This window comes from Mrakia frigida, assembly GCF_051309035.1.
Source record: "Mrakia frigida strain ATCC 22029 unplaced genomic scaffold BDY24scaffold_12, whole genome shotgun sequence".
Taxonomy (NCBI): domain Eukaryota; kingdom Fungi; phylum Basidiomycota; class Tremellomycetes; order Cystofilobasidiales; family Mrakiaceae; genus Mrakia; species Mrakia frigida.
This window is the reverse complement of record NW_027481269.1, coordinates 63075-81098: the sequence shown is the minus strand read 5'-3', so window position 1 is coordinate 81098 and position 18024 is coordinate 63075. Positions and strand designations below refer to the sequence as shown.

At 53.8% G+C, this 18024-nt stretch overlaps 8 protein-coding genes across 8 annotated transcripts; 5 read left to right on the top strand and 3 right to left on the bottom strand.

Annotated features, from left to right (window-relative positions):
• Positions 1 to 121: 121 nt before the first annotated feature.
• BDY24DRAFT_414404 (uncharacterized protein) lies at positions 122 to 2128 on the bottom strand (the record flags this gene model as incomplete). Its single annotated transcript, XM_076643306.1, has 5 exons — positions 122 to 356; positions 454 to 1096; positions 1187 to 1624; positions 1743 to 1896; positions 2000 to 2128. The coding sequence occupies 5 exons, from the start codon at positions 2126 to 2128 to the stop codon at positions 122 to 124; spliced, it is 1599 nt and encodes a 532-aa protein (XP_076497348.1).
• Positions 2129 to 2223: 95 nt separating this feature from the next.
• On the top strand, positions 2224 to 3696 carry GCG1 (gamma-glutamylcyclotransferase). Its single transcript, XM_076640060.1, has 9 exons — positions 2224 to 2480; positions 2545 to 2570; positions 2666 to 2706; positions 2800 to 2974; positions 3059 to 3072; positions 3164 to 3235; positions 3303 to 3342; positions 3405 to 3475; positions 3536 to 3696. The coding sequence occupies exons 1-9, from the start codon at positions 2440 to 2442 to the stop codon at positions 3680 to 3682; spliced, it is 627 nt and encodes a 208-aa protein (XP_076497347.1). The 5' UTR covers positions 2224 to 2439; the 3' UTR covers positions 3683 to 3696.
• Positions 3697 to 3699: 3 nt separating this feature from the next.
• BDY24DRAFT_386105 (ABC-F family ATP-binding cassette domain-containing protein) lies at positions 3700 to 7389 on the top strand. The gene is made up of 16 exons (XM_076640059.1): positions 3700 to 3911; positions 4014 to 4154; positions 4287 to 4489; positions 4587 to 4716; positions 4788 to 4850; positions 4916 to 5018; positions 5088 to 5253; positions 5325 to 5341; positions 5437 to 5676; positions 5749 to 5807; positions 5877 to 5987; positions 6062 to 6269; positions 6350 to 6637; positions 6712 to 6758; positions 6871 to 6988; positions 7093 to 7389. Exons 1-16 carry the CDS (start codon positions 3874 to 3876, stop codon positions 7330 to 7332), a joined length of 2172 nt encoding a protein of 723 aa, XP_076497346.1. The 5' UTR covers positions 3700 to 3873; the 3' UTR covers positions 7333 to 7389.
• Positions 7390 to 7492: 103 nt separating this feature from the next.
• On the top strand, positions 7493 to 9771 carry BDY24DRAFT_386103 (WD40 repeat domain-containing protein). The gene is made up of 9 exons (XM_076640058.1): positions 7493 to 7762; positions 7851 to 7959; positions 8064 to 8142; positions 8290 to 8601; positions 8730 to 8867; positions 8973 to 9127; positions 9219 to 9295; positions 9387 to 9419; positions 9504 to 9771. Exons 1-9 carry the CDS (start codon positions 7691 to 7693, stop codon positions 9528 to 9530), a joined length of 1002 nt encoding a protein of 333 aa, XP_076497345.1. The 5' UTR covers positions 7493 to 7690; the 3' UTR covers positions 9531 to 9771.
• A 687-nt stretch (positions 9772 to 10458) lies between these two features.
• NNR1 (NADHX epimerase) lies at positions 10459 to 11797 on the bottom strand. Its single transcript, XM_076640057.1, has 6 exons — positions 11430 to 11797; positions 11289 to 11326; positions 11096 to 11225; positions 10916 to 11013; positions 10699 to 10850; positions 10459 to 10626 (listed from the first exon to the last, which is right to left on the bottom strand). The coding sequence occupies exons 1-6, from the start codon at positions 11695 to 11697 to the stop codon at positions 10518 to 10520; spliced, it is 795 nt and encodes a 264-aa protein (XP_076497344.1). The 5' UTR covers positions 11698 to 11797; the 3' UTR covers positions 10459 to 10517.
• A 47-nt stretch (positions 11798 to 11844) lies between these two features.
• On the bottom strand, positions 11845 to 14634 carry DGA1 (diacylglycerol O-acyltransferase). Its single transcript, XM_076640056.1, has 20 exons — positions 14415 to 14634; positions 14336 to 14352; positions 14229 to 14240; positions 14147 to 14167; positions 14051 to 14075; positions 13953 to 13982; positions 13728 to 13847; positions 13596 to 13632; positions 13461 to 13512; positions 13361 to 13388; positions 13273 to 13286; positions 13133 to 13192; positions 13053 to 13067; positions 12767 to 12965; positions 12623 to 12676; positions 12451 to 12540; positions 12351 to 12361; positions 12238 to 12282; positions 12037 to 12146; positions 11845 to 11957 (listed from the first exon to the last, which is right to left on the bottom strand). The coding sequence occupies exons 1-20, from the start codon at positions 14600 to 14602 to the stop codon at positions 11910 to 11912; spliced, it is 1176 nt and encodes a 391-aa protein (XP_076497343.1). The 5' UTR covers positions 14603 to 14634; the 3' UTR covers positions 11845 to 11909.
• Positions 14635 to 14839: 205 nt separating this feature from the next.
• On the top strand, positions 14840 to 16792 carry BDY24DRAFT_386095 (Gfo/Idh/MocA family protein). Its single transcript, XM_076640055.1, has 9 exons — positions 14840 to 14969; positions 15048 to 15070; positions 15146 to 15290; positions 15428 to 15523; positions 15586 to 15672; positions 15759 to 15858; positions 15931 to 16154; positions 16232 to 16307; positions 16391 to 16792. Exons 1-9 carry the CDS (start codon positions 14907 to 14909, stop codon positions 16684 to 16686), a joined length of 1110 nt encoding a protein of 369 aa, XP_076497342.1. The 5' UTR covers positions 14840 to 14906; the 3' UTR covers positions 16687 to 16792.
• A 261-nt stretch (positions 16793 to 17053) lies between these two features.
• Positions 17054 to 17976, top strand: KGD4 (alpha-ketoglutarate dehydrogenase subunit KGD4). Its single transcript, XM_076644539.1, has 3 exons — positions 17054 to 17212; positions 17311 to 17579; positions 17696 to 17976. The coding sequence occupies exons 1-3, from the start codon at positions 17128 to 17130 to the stop codon at positions 17720 to 17722; spliced, it is 381 nt and encodes a 126-aa protein (XP_076497341.1). The 5' UTR covers positions 17054 to 17127; the 3' UTR covers positions 17723 to 17976.
• The last annotated feature ends 48 nt before the right edge of the window (positions 17977 to 18024 follow it).

Here is an 18024-nt window from a genome sequence, read left to right as displayed (position 1 = left end):
ACACGAGAATCCCTCGGCGTAGCAAGAAAGGTCGTAAGTGTGCTAACTACTGAAACGAGTCCCAGTATATAAAACTAAACCCAACGAAACCACGAAGAATCTAACGAACCAAGCTCCATCTTCACCGATCTTTCCTCCCCTCTCTCTCCCTCTCCCTCTCGCCATTCCTCTTCTCCAGAATCCCACCCTTCCCCATCACTACCTCCTCCGAGCTTCTCACGCATCCCTCCAGCAGCGGAATACCCTTCCAGGCGTACGCCCCGACGAACCAAACCCCAGCCTTTCCCTGAAGAGTTTGAGGGTGAGACGGGAGGAGACGAGGGAGGAGGGAGGTGGAGAGGGCGGTCGGGAGAGCTCTGCGGGTGGAAGAGGGCGAGAGGCAAAACGAGGAAGCGTCAGTTGAGTGAGTCGATCGGCAGGGGAAAGGGAACGAGAAGCAGGAAAGGAACGCACCTTTCTAGATGCGCGATGGAAAGAATCGACTCCTCAGGAATTCGCATGATTGGGTTTGTCGTCTGATAGACGGAACCGTGGGTCTCCGAGTGGGTAGGAGGAGGGTAGAGGATGTGGGTGGATTGGGTATAGGTGTTTTGAGGAGAGGGAGGGAAGTAGTCGAGTCGTTTTGGAGGCGAAAGTCCGTCGGACGTGGGTAGCAGAGGAGGTGGGGAAGGGCATCGAAGGAGGTTGATGTCTCGAATGTCGGAAGAGGGTGTTGGGAGGACGGTGGGAGAGGTATGGTTGACGACGATGGTTTTGACGTAGCGGAAGGAACCCAGCGAGGTTGCGACTTCTCCGACTTCCGACGCGTCGCTTCCTTCCAGCGTCTCGAGCAGACTGTCGAGCAGTCGCTTGGCTTGATTGGCTTGAGTTCCAATGATGATTTCGTCAAATCCTTCCATGGTGATGGTCTCGCCGGAGGAAGAGGTGGTGAAGGAGATGGAGGTGGTTGAGGAAGCGACGTCGCGTCGAAGGGAGGTGATGGAAGTGGAAAGATGGATGTTTGAAGGCGTGATCGAGCCAGTGAGAGCTCGAGAGATCGAGGAGGAGGAGGTAGGAGCGGTGTAATGGTCGGTAAAGAGGGTGAGGTAGATGTATTCTGAGAAAAGAATGGTGAGAAGAGAGATGCGATCAGATCAGCTCTTGTTCGACTCGCCTCGCCTCGACCGGTGAAACTGAAGGCACTCACCCAGGAGCAGCCCCACCTCTAATCCGCCAACATCTTGGTCTCTACATGTCCCCACAGCTCCAAACAATGCTCCCAAAATCTCCTCGACGAACTTTTCCCACTGGCTCCCAACCCACCCTCCCCAAATCCCTCTCCCAACCTTCCGCGTCCATTCCTCGACGGTCCCTCCAGGCCAACGGAACAGCCAGAAGCTGAAGGAGAGCAGGAGGAGGTAGAGATAGCTGAGAGCGTAGGTGAGGAGCCGACCTAGCGAGGTGAAGCGCGACGAGGAGGCTGGTAGTGAGGGGAGAGCAAGGCCGTTCGACCCTTCGTACAGGAAGTGCGTGCTCATGGTCGGAGGAGAGGTAGAATCCAGATGCGAGAAGGAGTAGTCGAAGGCCATTCGCTTGATGGGGATGAACAGAGATTTGTAGAGAGCGAGGAGGTGAGGATAGTAGCCTGGAGGAGGAGGAAAGAGATGAAGGAAGGCAACGGTGAGCTCGTTCGTTTCATGCAGCTGCCCTTTCCTCTCCCAGCTCTCTCGAGAACAAGAAGAAAACTGAGCGAGAGCACTGACCTCCTTGAAAAGACCTCATAGGGACGTCGACGATCCATGGCTTGCTTGCCTTCTTTGCGAGGATGCCATCGTCATCGTACGATAGCGAGTCGGAGGAGGGAGAGGAGGAAGGAGGGATGGTGATGGAGCTAGAATGAAAACCTAGCGAGGAGGACTGGGAGGAAAAGGTTCGAGTCATAACGTCGATCAGATGCTGACGTCCACCCTAGGCTGCAGCATCATGGCCAGGGCAAAGGAGGAAGGAGGAAAGAGCTCACCTTCTCAAAAAGGTGGACTTCAAGCTCAACTCCTCTCCGACTCGCTTCCCTCTCCAGAAGATGACCAGCAGTCAGGCCAGCGAGTCCAGTGCCGATGATGGCGACCTTGAGAGGTCGTCGGGTATCCATCCAAAAGAGGGCGAGAGAACGTGCTCGTTCGGAAGAAGAGATGGAGATGGTTAGGGAACGAATCGAAGAAGGTCGAAAACCAGCAGGAGGAACGAGGGCCAAGACGTAGGATCGACCAGTCCCCGACGCAGGGACCCTTCTGAATATTTTCTCCTCGATAAGACCTCAAGGCACCTTCTACACAGCAGGAAGTCCGAAAATAAGGAAAATTATAGCGAAACTTCGGTCGCTTCGAAAGCGCGACGACTTTGAATCTCCCTCCCACGTTCCACGACTCGTCCTAATTACATCTCCTTCTTTCTCAACCCGTAATGACCTTCATCGTGTTCGGATATGGATCGCTCGTATGGAAGTGAGTCTCAGCTACTATCTCGTTGCCGCTCATCGCTGATTTTCTTCTTGCTGGACGCCGGCAGACCTCCTCCTCACACCGTCTCGAAGAGTGAGCTCGCCATCCCTTCTTTCCTTCTCTTTCGCTGTCAGCCTCCTTCTTCCATCGATACTGACTCCTTCGTCGCTTATTCCTTCGACTCTCAGCTACGGGCTACGTAAAGGGCTTCGTTAGACGCTTCGCTCAAGTCCGTCCTCCCTTCCCTTCGAGAGCAAGATGTTTTGAGCTCAAGCTCACCCTCTTCCTCCCTTCGCCTCCATCTTTCTTTCTGCTCACTCAGTCATCAAACGATCATCGAGGAACTCCCGAACGGACAGGTCGAGTAGTCACTCTCGTTAGAGCAGAGGACTGGACTTCCATGACTTCGGAACCTACTAATGGACAAGAGGAGAAGGTCTGGGGAGTTGGCTGGACGATCGACCCTGAGAAGGAGGAAAGTGTGAGGGCTGACCTAGGTTCGTCGCGATCTGTTTGCCGTCTGAGCTCAGGATGATACGAGCGCAAGCTGATTCCTACCCGGCTATGTTTTCGTCCTTCAGATTACCGAGAAAAGGTTCGTAGGGAGAATTGATGAGCTTGAACGCTTCCCCGTCGAGAGGTCGACTCTGACTCGACTCCCTCTTTCTTCCTTCTCTTCTTCGCAGAACGGCTACTCGGTGCAGTCCGTAGATATCTACAACGTCGTTGACGGGGTCGAAACGATCGTAGTACATCAGGTGAGCTCCAAAGACGCGTCTCGTCGATCCGGCGACCAGCTCACATCCCTTCTGTCTTCCTCATCAGGCTACCATCTACGTCGGAGAGAAGACTAACGAGGCATTCAGTGAGTCTACTTCACCTCGTTGTACTCAGAAATCTTGCTAACTCGTCGATTTGGTTGCTCAGTCGGAGCTGAACCTATCCCCACTCTCTCTGCTCGCATTCACTCTTGTATTGGTCCATCGGGTCTCAACAAGGTGAGCTTTTCTACTGCCTTGTAGCGGAATCAAACTGACTGGGTTCTTGACTCACTACAGGACTATCTCTACAACCTCGCTATCGCGGTTCGAGAGCTTGACCCGGAAACGAAAGACGATTACCTCTTCGACCTCGAGATCGCAGTTAGGGCGCTGGACGCTCTGGAATTAATTAGTAGAAGCGGGAAACTGCTTGCGGATTCATGACCTCTTCCTTCGCACGACGAAAGGAGCATCTCTCTCAGAGATCGCAGCGCTATCGTCGAATCACCACTCGGATCCGTCTCCCTCTTGCCCGCGAACCATGACTCCGTCCTTGCCTTCAATTTTCGTCCCTTACCTCTCCCTTCCCTGATCAATCACCCACACCCCAACCTTACCATATCATACTCGTAGCTATGGTCTACAACATCACTTGCGTCTCACAACAATCAAGGTCAGCTTTTCTCCCGTCCTTCCCATCGCAAGATGACGAGCGAGAGTCAAGAGGAACGAAGACCGCTCACCTCTCTTCCCCCTTCCTTCCTTCCTTCTCTAGGTTTCACGCCGAAACCCTCGACACAGCTTCTACTGAGGTCGATCTCAAAGGAGTCACTGTCACCGTAGGAACTAAGCTCGAGGTCTTATCGGACTGTCATCTCAGGTTCAAGAGCGGAGTCCGATACGGCTTCCTCGGACGGTGAGCTCGACGACTTCTTCCTTTCCTCCTCTCTCTTCTGCCTCTCTGTGCTCCTCAGTCCGCGAACGGGGTTTCCTCGAAGCTGCTCAACACCTGCTGATATGCCTTGATCCCCGTATCGTGATCCTGCAGGAACGGCTCCGGCAAATCCACGCTTCTCCTCGCCCTCAGAGATTCCCTGATCCCTGGTTTCCCTCCTTCCGTCCGAGTGCTTCTCGTCTCCCAAACCGAGGAGGACTCATCTCCCGACCTGAAGGATGGGGGTGGTGGAACGGTACTGGAGAAGGTCATCGCGACAGATAGGAAGAGAGTGAGAGCTGTGAGGGAGTTTGATGGTGAGCTCGACCTCTCCGCCCTTCCCTCCTCTCTGAGCTCGAGAAAGCTGACCTCTCTCTTGCCTTGCCTCGACATCTCGACGGTCCTGATGTTTAGCTCTGACGCATGCTGTTGAGTCGAGCGATGTGGATCAGATCAGTCGAGTCGTCGCTGAGATCGAGAGGGACAAGATCAGGGACGAGATGGAGGACAAGAAGAGGATTGCAATGAGGAGGTCTGGGACCAGGTGAGCTTCACTCCTCTTCGTCTACACGTTCGAGAGTCCGAGCTGATCTTGATTCCGGTGGTATGCTGCAGAGGAAATGAGGCTAGGAAGGAAGAGCTCAAGGCTGAAGCAAAGATGGCTGAGGCTGAATCGAAGTGAGTCCCCCTCCCGTTTCTCTTCTCGTTCGAGCCCAACTAACTTCTCCTTGTCGATTCTGCAGACTCGCTGCCCTATCTGTCTCGGAACCTTCGTCTCACCTCGACTCGGATCATCTCGCTGATGCCGTTTCAATGCTCGCCGATCTTCAAACGACTCTAGATCTCGTTCGTTCTCTCTTTGCTCTTCCCACACTCGACCCTCAGGCTGATCTCTTCTCTGTTCCTCTTCACCAGCTTGACTACAAGACGACCGTCGCCCGCGCTTCCGTCATCCTGTCTGGTCTTGGGTTCACTCAGGATATGATTGAAGGAAAGTATACGAAGCTGTCCGGAGGTTGGAGGAGCCGGTGCGCTCTCGCTGGAGGTCTTCTTGTCGGAAGCGAACTGCTCCTCCTCGATGGTGAGTCTGAATATCAATCTAGCTTCGAGGAAAGATAGTACTGACGCTCGTTCTTCTTTGCGTCTTTCCAGAACCCAACAACTTCCTCGTGAGTTTCCGTCTTGACCTCGACGCGTCGTCTCTTCGCCGTTCCCTCCCCCTTCAGATCAGCTCATCTCTGAACGCCTCTATTCGTACTTACAGGACCTCGAAGCGACCATCTGGCTAGAACAGTACCTCGTCTCGTCGGAAGGCGACCGTACCGTCGTCATCACCTCTCACGATCAAGATTTCCTCGACAACGTCGTCGACGAGACCGTGTACATCCGGGGCAAGACTCTTCGGTACTTCGAAGGAACTCCTCGGCAGCTTGAGATTCACGAGAGGAAGGAGAAGAGGAAGAACGAGAAGGCCATGGGAGCGATGGACAAGAAGAAGGCGCATGTGAGTTTCCTTTCTTGTTTCTTGCTTTCCCTTTCCTTCCAACAATGCTGACCCCGAGTTTGAGTCTGGCAGATTGAAAACTCGATTCGTGAAGGGAAGAAGACTGGGAAGAAAACGGGGGACGAGAACAGGTTCGTCCCGACGCGTCCTGCTTGCAGCCAAGTTCTCTTCGCTCAACGGCTGACTCGCTGTCCTTGCAGACTTCGAATGGTCGCCAGTCGACAGAAGAAGCTCGACGAGCGTTGGGGAATCGAACAGTCTGCTAAAGGAGGTCGCTTCAAGCTGAACAGGGATCTGATGGGCTTCCACAAGTACGCGTCTCATCCATCCCCCTTCTCTTGTCGGCTGGACCTGATCTCCCCCTTATTTTGCTTCCTTCCCACAGTGCGAACCGAGCTGAACTAGGAACCGAAGATGTTGAACCTCCCGTTCGGATCTACCTCTCGTCAGGCCAACCCGCCAAACTTCGAACGACCGGGAACCTGGTTACGCTCGAGAACGTTTCCTTCCGCTATCCGAAAACCAAGAAGCCGATCTTTGAAGCAGTTACTTTGGGAGTTGATCAGGGAGGGAGGTGCGCATTCGTTGGCGCTGTGAGTCTCACTCTCGTTATCGCTCTCCTCTCCCGTCGCGTCCTCACCTCCCTCGCTCACGCTCCTTCCCCCTCTTTCAGAACGGTCAAGGAAAATCCACTCTCGCAAACCTCATAACTTCCTCTCTGACACCCACTTCCGGAACCATCACTCTCCATCCCCTTCTCAGAATCGGTCACTTCTCTCAGCACTCCGTCGAACTCCTTTCGTCGTCCGTCGCAGGAACGAAGATCACTCCTCTCGAGTACTTCTTGAAGCAGTTCCCTGGAACGGAAGAAGGAGAAGCGAGAGCTTGTTTGGGTGGGTTGGGGTTGAGTGGGAGATTGGCGACGGGCGTGGCGGTGGAGGCATTGTCGGGTGGGCAGAAGGTGAGGAGTCGATTCGTTGGAGGGAGGGTCAGAGGGAGAAGACGCGACTTACTTGGAACCTTTTCTTCCTTCAGGTTCGACTGGCATTCTCTTTGGTGATTTTTCGTCCGCCACCACTCCTGTCAGTGGACTCGGGATCTTTCAGTCGGCACCGTTCTCGAGAGAGACACGAGACTGACGCGTCGTTGGCTTTACTCCCACCTCTCTCTCCCCCTCTTTGTTCCCTACTTCAGCATCCTCGACGAGCCTACGACCCATCTCGACCTCTCAACCATTCGAGCTCTAGCCGTTGCTCTTCGTGCCTACGAAGGCGCGATCATCTTGATCTCGCACGACCGATGGTTTTGTCGAGTGAGTTTTCCCCCGTCGATCTCTTCCATCTTCTTCCAAACGAGCGTTGGTTGACTGAACAATCATCCCTCTTCCCCTCCACTCCCTCTTATCGACCGTTACAGACCGTCGTCGAACTCGCTCCCCTTCGCTCAACAACCGACTCGGACAACGACGACGATCCCGACTCGGGTTCTGATTCCGAGGAGGAGGCTTCGGGTGGATCGAGGAAGAAGGGGACCGTGTATCGTGTTGGAGGAGGGAAGGTTCGGTTGATGGAAGGAGGGGTGGACGAGTACGCTGCGAAGGTTGAGAAGCTGGTCGCGAAGAGGGAGAGGATCGCTGCTGCTGCAAAGTCGAAGTGATTTTGTTTCTATTTCGCTTTTTTACTTACACTGTATCCACTATGGCTCTTCTCATCGTCCGATCTCGAGAGAGAAAGAAATGAAAGCGAGGACGCGACCGAGGAATAAAAAGAAAAACAAGCTTTCCCTTCCGACTCCTCCTCCTCCAGTTGATCGTTCAGCACCCAACTCCCTCGAGTCCCTGCTTCCCTTCCCCCGTCCCTCTTCTCTTTCCCCTTCTCTTTCTTCCTTTGAACGACCACCCTTTAACGACCTCCTTCACGCCCACGACTACAAACACCGCCTCTATACCCTCGCACCTCTGCAAACGCAGCTCAGCCCAGGTCGAACAACGCCAAAGCTCAAAGTCTACTCTACGATGAACCCCAACCAACCTCGCTCAGTTCCTCTCGTTTGCTCGGGTCATCAGAGACCTGTCGTTCATCTTCACGTGAGTATACTCTATCGAGGAGAGGTGGCGAAAGAGGAAACGAAGGGAAGCTGACCCCTCTCTGCCCTTCCCTTCCCTCTCCTCGCAGTTCTCTCCCCTCCTCCAGTCCGATGAAACCTACATGCTCATCTCGAGTTGCAAGGACGGTCAACCCATGCTCAGAGACTGGACGGGAGATTGGGTAGGAACCTTCTTGGGTAAGTCGTTCGCCTTCCCTTCTCTCTCCGAAGAGCAACCAGACGAAGATCCAATTGCTGACCTTGTACATGCGCTCTTTTCCTTGGACTCGGGGCATTTTCAGGTCACAAGGGAGCCGTCTGGCAGAGTAAACTCAGTGCCGATACCTCAAGAGCTGCTACTGGAAGCGCTGACTTCTCAGCGTGAGTTTTGAGCTCGAGCTCGAGCTCGTTCCTGGTTTCCCTTCCCTTCCCTCCCTTCTTGCCTCCTCCTCTCCCTCGAGCCACTCGACTTCACCTTCCTTCCTTCACGTCCCTAACCTACTCTTCTTTACATCTCCGTTTCCACAGCAAAATCTGGGACACCTTCACTGGAGCTCCTCTCCACACTTTCGCTCACAACCACATCGTCCGAACCGTCGCTCTCTCACCCACCACCTCTTCCTCCTCCTCCTCGGGAGCCTACCTCCTTACCGGTGGTCAGGAGAAGAAGCTCCGAATCTTTGATCTCGCAAGACCTGAGTCGGACCCTCTCTACCTCGTTGGAAAGGGAGATCCCGAGGGAGAGAAGGGCAAGGCTCACGACGGGACGGTCAGGAGCGTCGTCTGGGATACGCAGGATGGGAACGTTGCTGTTAGTGCTGGAGAGGAGGGTGTTGTTAGGTGAGTTACCGTCTCTTCTTGAGTTGAAGGGGTTGGGTTACGTTGGCTGAGAACGAGGGAAGCAGGTGGGAAGCGACCGATGTTGAGCTCGAGCTGACTTCTCCTTCTCGCCTTCCTTTGCTCCTCAGATGGTGGGATCTTCGAACTCTCACTCAAACCGCCGAACTCAAACTTCCCGATCCTGTCTCCTCGATGGAACTCGCTCACGGAGGTGGAACGCTCGGCGTCACCAGCGGTAAATCAGTCGTCTTCCTCGACATCGCCAGGTTCGTTGCCGTCTCCTTCCTCTTTCCTTCCTCCCTCTCTTCACTCTTTAGGGCAAGACATTGAAAAGCGTTTGCTGACAAGATATATACCTCGCGTTCGAACAGACACGACCCTCCTCTCTCGGTCGCTCTTCCTCACCCTCCCACGTCCGTCTCGCTTCACCCGTTCTTGAGGGACAGGTTCATCGCTGGTTCGACGAACGATCCCTGGGTCCGAGTCTACGATTTGGATACCGCAACAGAGAGGGAGTGCTACAAGGGTTCGTTCTTTCCTCTTTCCAACGACTTCGAAGCTGCGTCGAGCACTCGAGCCTTCTGGTCTCACCTTCTTCTTTGTTCGTCTCCGATCAGGCCACCACGGACCCGTCCACTCGGTCTCCTACAGTCCCGACGGAGAGATGTACGCTTCCGGAAGCGAGGATGGAACCGTATGTCTTTTCTTTCGCCTCCTCCCTCTCCCTCCTCCCTCGACGCGTCGCTGAATCCTTTCTTTCCCCTCTCATCCCTCGATCCCATCAGATCCGACTCTGGCAAACTCACCCTGGAGAATCCGTGAGTCTCTTCTTTCCCTTCCTTCTCGTCCACATCCAACGTCTCGATCTGATTTTCTCTCATCCTTCCTTCCGTTCGTCTCAGTACGGTCTCTGGCAAGGACCTGCTTAGACTCAGCTCCTCAAATGGATCCTATCGCCTTTTCTTCATCGTCCCTCTTGCTTCACTCTTTGCTTTTACCAACTTGGCCTCGCCTCGCTCGCTCTTTCTTTGCTTTCTTCCCCGTCGTCCCGACTCCCAACCCAGCCCACGTCTCGTTTGCTTCGCTTGCTTTTTCTTCTCTTCTTTTTCTCTCGTTGGGCCTCAATCGATCAGGCAGGCTCTAGTCCTACGTTCACATGCATTTTCTCGATTCCTCGTAGCTCACGGCCTCGACGAACAGGAGAGGATCGATCAGCAACGGAGCTTGAACGAGACGCGACGTATGAACAGCTCACATGCCCAGACGGGTTGATGTAGCTCGTAGGAGTTCCAGCCTCGTCATCCAGATCACTTTCAAACTCCGTCGTGGTTGGCGTCACGACGGGCGCGTCGTTCAAACCGAAATCGACCAGCCTCCCTTGTTCCCGCCTCCCTTTCTCTTCCACTTCCACCTCCTTCTCTCTTCCACTACCACGAACGAAACGGCTTAACGAATGGAACGATGTCCCTTCCCTCCTCCGCACCGCACTCGTCTTCTCCTTCTCCTCGACCCATCCGAACGCTCCCTCTTCAGCTCGAAGCTTCCGCCGTGAGAGTGGGTGTGAAGAGAAGCGTTTTGCAAGGGCGGAGGGTTGGAAAAATGGAGCGGAGTGAGGGCTAGTGGGTTGAGTTTTTGGTGGGAAGGAACGAGGAGGAGCGATGACTGTTGGGAGGGGCAAGATGGGAAGAGGGGAGATCGTTGCTGTTGAGGGGAGAGGAGGGGAGGGGTGGTTTGGAGAAAGGACGCGGCCGTCGCTTTCAGTGAGAGGAGTTTCCTTTTGCCGTAACGACCTAAGAGATTGGTCTAACGATCTTCAAGTGTCGATGAGGCCTCTCAGACGTTGTCTGAGCGGGAAAGTAGGGCAAGAAAGGGTCATCAAATGGTCGTGAAGAAGAATCCAAACTCGGACGCGTCGTTCAAATTAAGTCCTCTTTCGGCTGCTTCTCTCCCAAAGCCTCGATCTCCACGATCCCGTCGATCGCTGGGTAGGCCGGTAGGTTGAGCTCGAACTGCGTGTCCATCGCACTGCCGAACATACCCCAAACGGTTCAGCTTCTGACCTCCTCGACTCCCATCGACGGAACGCTCGTCACTCACGGCGGAATGAACCTCCCGCCCAACCAGTGCTTCCCACCGCCAAAGAACCTGGCACCTTCCTTCGGAGCCGTAAGAGAGATGAGAGCGTAAGGTCTGAGAGCTGGGAAGGAAGTGACGGAGGAGGGAAGAGGACCGAGGGAGACGTCCCATCCCTGTCGAACGAAGGAGATGAGATGGTCAGTTCGAGAAACCAACTCGAAAACAGAGACATATTCACCGATGGGATATCAACCGATAGGATAGGAACCTTCGTTCTCGAGAGCAAAGGAAGAACGGCCGTGAAGGGTTCTCGAAGAGGTGGACGGAAGTTGAAGCCTGCGAAAGAAAGGAAGGAGCTCGCATCAGTTTCGTCCTTTTCTTCTTCTTGCTCCCTGCTCTTCAACAGCGTCGAACTCACCAAACAGAGCATCCAGGACGCAATCCGCCCTCTCCAGTTCCTTCTCAAAGTCCTCCAACGAGCTCACGACGGGGAGATCGAGGTTCTGGACCTGCTTCAAGAGAGCGGCGGAGAGTGGTTTCGATCCGGGCTGGAGAAGGGAGAAAATCTTCAGCTTGGTCTCTTCTAAAAAAAGAGTGAAGTAGGGAATCACCTTGGGTAAATACACGACCGTCTGGTATCCGAAATGAGCTTCAAGCCAACGCACAAAGACAGAAGAAGGAAGGAGGATGAGCTCGAGCTCACGACATCTCCTCCCTCCTTCTCCTCTCTTCCTCGCCCTCCATCGACTGACCAAGATGCCTAGCAGCTACCAACCCATCCAGCCCTTGATTCCCAGGTCCTGCGGCAACCAGCACCTTCCTGAACGTCTTCCCTCCGTCTTCCTTTCCGCGAGAAAGAGGAAACGTCCGAGCGAGCGCTTGAGCGCACGCTTGCCCTGCGAGTTCAACGAGCTGATCGAGAGTGAAGCCGCCTCGGAAAGGGGACATGAGGATGTCGTCGATTTGTTGAGCAACGAGGGAGGTGATATACCTCAGAGGGAGGGGGGAGGAAGGAGGCATGTCGACGGGAGAGAGTGAGAGTTGGAGGGGGAAGGACGAAGAAGAGCTCGAGGAGATGGATGGGAAGGAAGAGTGGTGACGTAGGGTTCGACTTTCTAAGATATGCTCGACAGTAGTTTGTGAGAAGAAGAGGAGCAAGAAGTATATATCCCAAAGAAGAAGCGAAATAAAGCAGCAGCGGCAAAGCGAAAAGAAAGAGAGACCAGCTCCAATCACTCGACGATCGTGAGCTCTCTCGTCCTGTTCCTCGCATAGACGTCCTGGGAACCGAAGGGAAGGGAACGGAAGTCAGATGAGACTTTCGTGAAAAAGAAGACGACAGGGAGGTAACTTTTTTACCTTGTAAGTCTCCCAAATCCTGAGCAGTTCCTCGATGTAGGCCTTCTGAACTTCGAGCATCTGTTCCGGGGAAGGGCTGTCCGCTTGAGTAACGGAGATGGGACGACCGACTGTGAAAGAGGATGGAGCAGAAGGAGTGATCAGTTTCAAGAGACGGAAGGTAAAAGGGAAGCGAAGGGAAGGAGACGAGACGAGACGCACCGACGCTAACGATGGGATGTCGGTAGGGCATCAGACCGAGGTTGTCTGTAGAAACCAAGTCGGAAGCGTCAGCCAGATATACGCCAGGCAGAGCAAAAAGAAGAGAGACGAACAGTTGAACAACCTGCAAGGCCAGAACAAAGCAACAAAGAGACGCGTCAGTTTCGACCTTCGCTTCCCCCGCTCTCTCGTCCTATTCAGATCCAAACTCACCCTCGACCATGGAACATAGGAAGTGTGAATCCGAAAATGCTCTGGAAGACCTTCTGAACCTTGTAGATCGTCGTTCCTCGTTCGTTCGCTCTGCAAATCCGAAACGACAAAAGTCAGCCTCGCTCGACGCGTCTCTCTCTCTCGTTCCAAGCCAGGAGCGAAGCCGACTCACAGCTGATCGTAGATATCGTTCTCCCCAAAACTGAACACCGGTACGAGATCGGCTCTGCGTCAACACCAACCCATCGAAAGCAGAAGTCAGCTCGTTGGCTTCTCCTCCTCTTCTTTCCGTCCGATCCTTTCGTCGTGGACTCACCCTTCCCTGATCGCAATCTTGATGAACCCCAACCTCCTCTTCAACGTCAGATCTGCCGTTCCAGGATGAGCTCTCAGACTCTCGGTCGCTCCTCCGATGACGATCACGATGGCTTCTCCTGGACCTTTTCGAAGGATGTTGGAGCAAGAGCGTTTGGAAACGGAGGACATGCCGAGGAGGAGGATGATGTCTCGGTAGACTGTTGACAACCGCGAGGGGCAAAAACGAGAGAGGGCGATGAGTTGAAGTGAGGAGACGAGAAGGAGAGAGCGAGAGCGAAACGAACAGGGGATTTGGAAGTCTGTTGAAAGAAGGAAAAGGGTCAGTCGAGGAGATATAGATGCGATTAAGACGTGAGCTACTCACTAGCAGCCAGAGTGAGAAGGTGAGGTCGGATTCCAGGGAAGTTCTTCGAGAAACCGGTCCCTGCGAAGAGAGAAAAGGGGGACGACGCGTCGAGAGTCAGTTCGAGCTTCTTTCCTCCCTCATCGCAGTCAAACCCTCACCTTCAGTAGCGAAGCTAAAGCAAACCAAAGGATAAAATGCAGCCTGTCAGCTTAGCGTCGAAGGATAGGCGTGAGCAGAGGAACAAACTTCGAGAACGCTCCCATCCCAATCACACCTGCAACGGGAGGAGAAGTAGGAAGATCAGCCTCAGGCTCTGATACGGCTCGACAGAAGAGAAAGTTCTCACCATGAGGATGGTATCCAAAGATGTAAGGGCGATCCGGAGGCAGCGTCGCTTCCTGTCGAACCAACGTCGAAGAAAGAAGAACGTGGATCAGCCCATGGTCTCTCGTCCTTCCCCCTCCCTTCTCCAACCGCTCACCTGAATACACGAAACAGGGTAGTACCCCGAGAAATGCCTGCGCGTAAACACATCCATCAGCTCATATCTTCGGGGCTGAACCTTTCAGGAGAAGGGAAGGAAGGTTGAAGGTCGAAGGAGGGTCGAGCTCACCTCCAAATGGCCTGCTTCCTGAACCACTTCTTGGGTCTCCCTCCGTGCTCGGCGGCTCGGTCGATCTTGAAGATCCAGATGAGGTAGAGGATGAGGATGGGCCAGAGGAGAGGGATGGAGCTGTGTGTTTTGTTTGGGGCGTTCGGAGAAAAGAAGGAGGGAAGGTCAAGAGAAGGAAGGTGCGGGGAAGGGAAGGCGAGGAGAGGAGAGAAGAAGAAAGCGAACCAGCAGAAGAAGAAGGTTGAGACGCAGATCCTGAGCAAGAAGGAGAGGAGCGGTTAGCTGCGAGAAAAGGAGGTATATATGGAGAGAGAGCTACGAACGGCAGAAGAGTTGACCAGAGAGCGACTGGCCGAGGGGAAGGGTGAGCTTCGCGTTGACAGTTCTCGGCTCGCTCCAAAAGAAGGGAACCGACTCACCAGAAGCGGTTTGGAGACGACCTTGAGACATAGAACGAGGTTAGCATGTAGCTCGTATACGAAAAGAGTAAGAGAGACTCACGATTTCTAGGCACTATGAGAGCGAGAAGTGGAACGAAGGGAACCGTCAGCTTGGAGAGCTCATCACCTCCCCTCCCTCCCTTCCCTTCCTTCTTCTCCCTCCCTCACCTTTCAAAGGAGCAAATCTGCAAACCAAATACAAGTCAGCATACAGCGGTTCCTGCTTTCTATTGAACGGTGTACTCACTTTATCTCTATAACCTGTGGGATCTTCTGAGCCTTGAAGCTCTTTACCAAGGAACCTCGGAGCTCAGAGATTGAGCTCGAGAGTTCGACCAACGGCGACTTTGAACGAGAAGGACGAAGGGTAGGGATAGAAGCAGAAGCGGGAAGAGGGTCGAGGGAGGTAGACGTGGCGGTGGTGTCGACAGCCATCCTTGCAGCGGTGGGGGTGAGTGAGCGTTGGGAGGAAGGCAAAGAGGGAAACGAAAGCGAACGGAGCGGTCGACTCGGTTTGGTTTCAATTTAAGACAGGTTCTCCTCCAACCATCAATATCGTGGAATCCACAAAGATGTCATCTTCCCTTGCCCTATACCGAATTTTCTCAGATCTTGAAAGCGTCGTGAAGGCGATCTGTGTTAAACTCTCCCTCTTCCCCACCGTCACTTTCACTCTCCTCCCTCCCACCGCCATCTCCCTCCCTCCTTCAAACTTTTTCTTTCACTTACTCAAGGCATCATGGTCTTCACTCTTCGATGGGGTTTCATCTCAACTGGGGGGATCGTCGAACGTATGATCAAGGTAAATCTCCCAAACGCAAAGGAGATCGAAGGCGAAAACAACGAAGCTCACCCGTCTCTCCCTTCCTCGCCTTCTCAGGATCTCCTTCTCCCTCCCTCAGAGTCCGTTCACCCGATTTTCATTCAACACTGCGTGCTTCGCTGATATCAAGCTCCTCTTCCGTTTTCTTTGTTCAGTCGTGATGTCTCTGACGTTCAGCACCAGATCGTCGCTGTCGCATCTCGCTCGAAGGAGAAGGCCGTCAAGTTCGTCGAGGCTCATCTGCCAAAGAGGATGGAAACCCAAGCTTTTGGGAGCTACGAGGAACTGTACTCTTGTCCTGTGAGTCTCTTAGGTCATCGCTCGAGGAGAGCTGGGTTTCATTGGAAGAACAGCCAGAGAAGGGAACGAATCGAGCTCGAGCTCACGCCCTCCCTTCCCCTCCTTCTCGCCCCGTCTTTTCTTCTCTACCTTCAAAGGAAGTCAATGTCGTCTACGTCGGTACTCCTCATCCTCAGCACTACCAGAACGTAAAAGATGCGCTTCTTCACTCCAAGAACGTTCTCTGCGAAAAGGCGAGCTACTCTTCCCCTCCTCCTCCGCTCACCTCCGAGGCTGATCCTTCCCTCGCATTCAGCCTTTCGTCTTGACCTCAGCTCAATCCGATGAGCTTTTCGCTCTCGCTGAGAAGAATGGCTGCTTCCTGATGGAAGCTGTGTGGACGGTGATTCACTTTAGCTCTTCGACGACTGCCGGAAAGTCGAGCTCACCTTCTCCCTCCCTCCCTTGCTTCGACGCTCGTCATCTCAGCGCTACCAACCCGTGGTCGCTGCTGCCCAAAGGGTTGTATTCGGAGGAGCTCTTGGAGCTATCAAGCGAGTGGACTCTAGGTTTGACAAGGATTTTGGAGGTTCGTTCCATCTTCTGTTTCCTGAGGCTCCCTCCTCACGCGTCGTCGTCGAACTCATATATCTCCCTCCAGACCTAGACCATGCCCATCGAATGCTCAACCCAACTCTCGCTGGTGGCGCCTTCTACGATCTCGGACCCTACGCTCTACTCTGGTCGACCCTCTTCCTCTATCAACACCCCGAGAACGAGCAGGAGTTCCCCACCGAGATCAAAGCGACGATGAGGATCGATAAGAGGACGGGAGTGGACGCTGCTATGACTTGGGTCATGCTTTATGAGAATATGGGTGCTACAGTGAGTGAACCGGCTTCGCTTTCATTGGAAAGACGCGTCGAGTCTGACTTTGCTCGAACACGTCCTTCCTTCTTAAGGCGAGCTGCTCTGTCGCTCTCGACACTCCTACTCCAGACTCGTGCATTGTCGTCACTGGAACCCTCGGAACTCTTAGTTCGTGCATTTTCACCGTCATCTCTCAAAACTCGTCGCACTAACGCACGTCTCCCCTGCCTTCTTCTCGTTCGATCGGCTAGCTCTCCACGGCGCTTCACCCTACCCTTCCTCCTTCACCGTCCATCTCTTCGCCAAGCCTCAATCCACAACTTCCAGTCTCGCCGAGGCGTCATCAACTACCTCCTCCTACCCGATCAAGAGCGGTCGAGGGATGCACTGGCAAGGAGACGCGGTTGCGAGAGCGATCCGGGATGGGAAGCTGGAGGAAGAGAAGTGTAACTGGAAGGACACCAAGCTGGCTCAGATGGTGTTCGATGAGGTCAGGAAGAGGAGTGGGTTGGACGCGATCTACAAGGGGAAGGTGGAGGGGATCTGAGGAGGAGAAGAGATGGGCGAAGGGAGGGTTGGTAGAGCTTCAGGTTTAGATCCGTCTCCTGTTGTTGTGCACAGCTATTGGAGAGCGATGATTCTCGGCAGCCTCGAAAGAAGATATGCAGATTCCTGAAAGACAGTTGGTCCTGGTAAGGAGAGAGGAAGACGCGTCGAGCTCCGTTTTTTTTTTTTGCTGCTCTTGCTCTTGCTTGGAATTCTTGAAACGCAAGCTTTCCTCACACCGAGGAATGGACAAACTGTGCTTGCCTTACAGGTCCTCTCCACCAAATATATAAAATCTCGGATCGCTTCGGATCTTGCCTCCTCTTCGGGTTTCAAGCTCGCCCTTTCTCCTCCTTCCCTCCTTCTCACCTCTTCCTCAACCAAAACACCGGCCTATCTCCCCTCTTTTTCCACCCTCCTTTTTTCTCACCACCCTTCAGCCATGCACGTCACCGTTAAAGCCCTCGAGCAGTGGCACCGAGTCCCTATGATCAAGTTCACAGGAGCAGCAAACCGATGGGCAAACCGTTCGTTTCTCTCTCGCCTTCTCCTTCCCTTCCAATCTTCGTCTTCCCTCCGAGTCATAACTGACACGCGCATCCTTTGACCTTCCACTCGTACACAGACTCCTCTACTCCTCACCCTCACCCTTCCGCCACCTCGACCATCATTTCGTCGTCGTCGTACTTGACGTCTCTCCTCAACTCGGCCAAATCAGCTTCGTTCGCTCCTCCTCCGGTTTCCAACTCGTTCCCTTCCCCCTCGGCTGCTAAAACTTTCAGTACCGGAGGAAAGAAGGGACCTGCTGCAGACTACGCCGACGAGTTCAGCAGTCCTTCGAGGTTCTGGTTGGGGAGGTTGAAGTTTGACGAGAGCGAGCTCGAGGCGGTCATGGTCAGTTTGCGAGCTTCTCTTTTCTACTCACTCGTTGCCCTTCGTGTGAGGATCCTCAGATTGTAGGAGTTAGAGAAGCTGACTTCCTATCTATGTGTCGTGCCTGGATTATACAGAGCGGAGGGGCCAGCATGAGGGCTTGAACGCTCGACGGAAGAAGGAGGAGGAGGACGTGAGCTTCGACTCAACGTCGACCTGTCGGGAACTCCGTCAGCAGATCTACGAAGGATATCAAGTCGAGTTCGAGAAGGACACAGGAAGGTGGAGGATAGTGGGAAGTAGTAACGAACAAAAACTCTTAAATGCATTCAACATACGGAAAAGGGAAGGAGAAGGAGAGCGACGGAGGAAAGAGGAGTGTCGTCCATCTCGTTCGCTTTCGCTGCCTTCGCGAGCCCCTCGGAAGCATTTTATGAATTACGAAAAAGATATCAGTGCTTGAAGA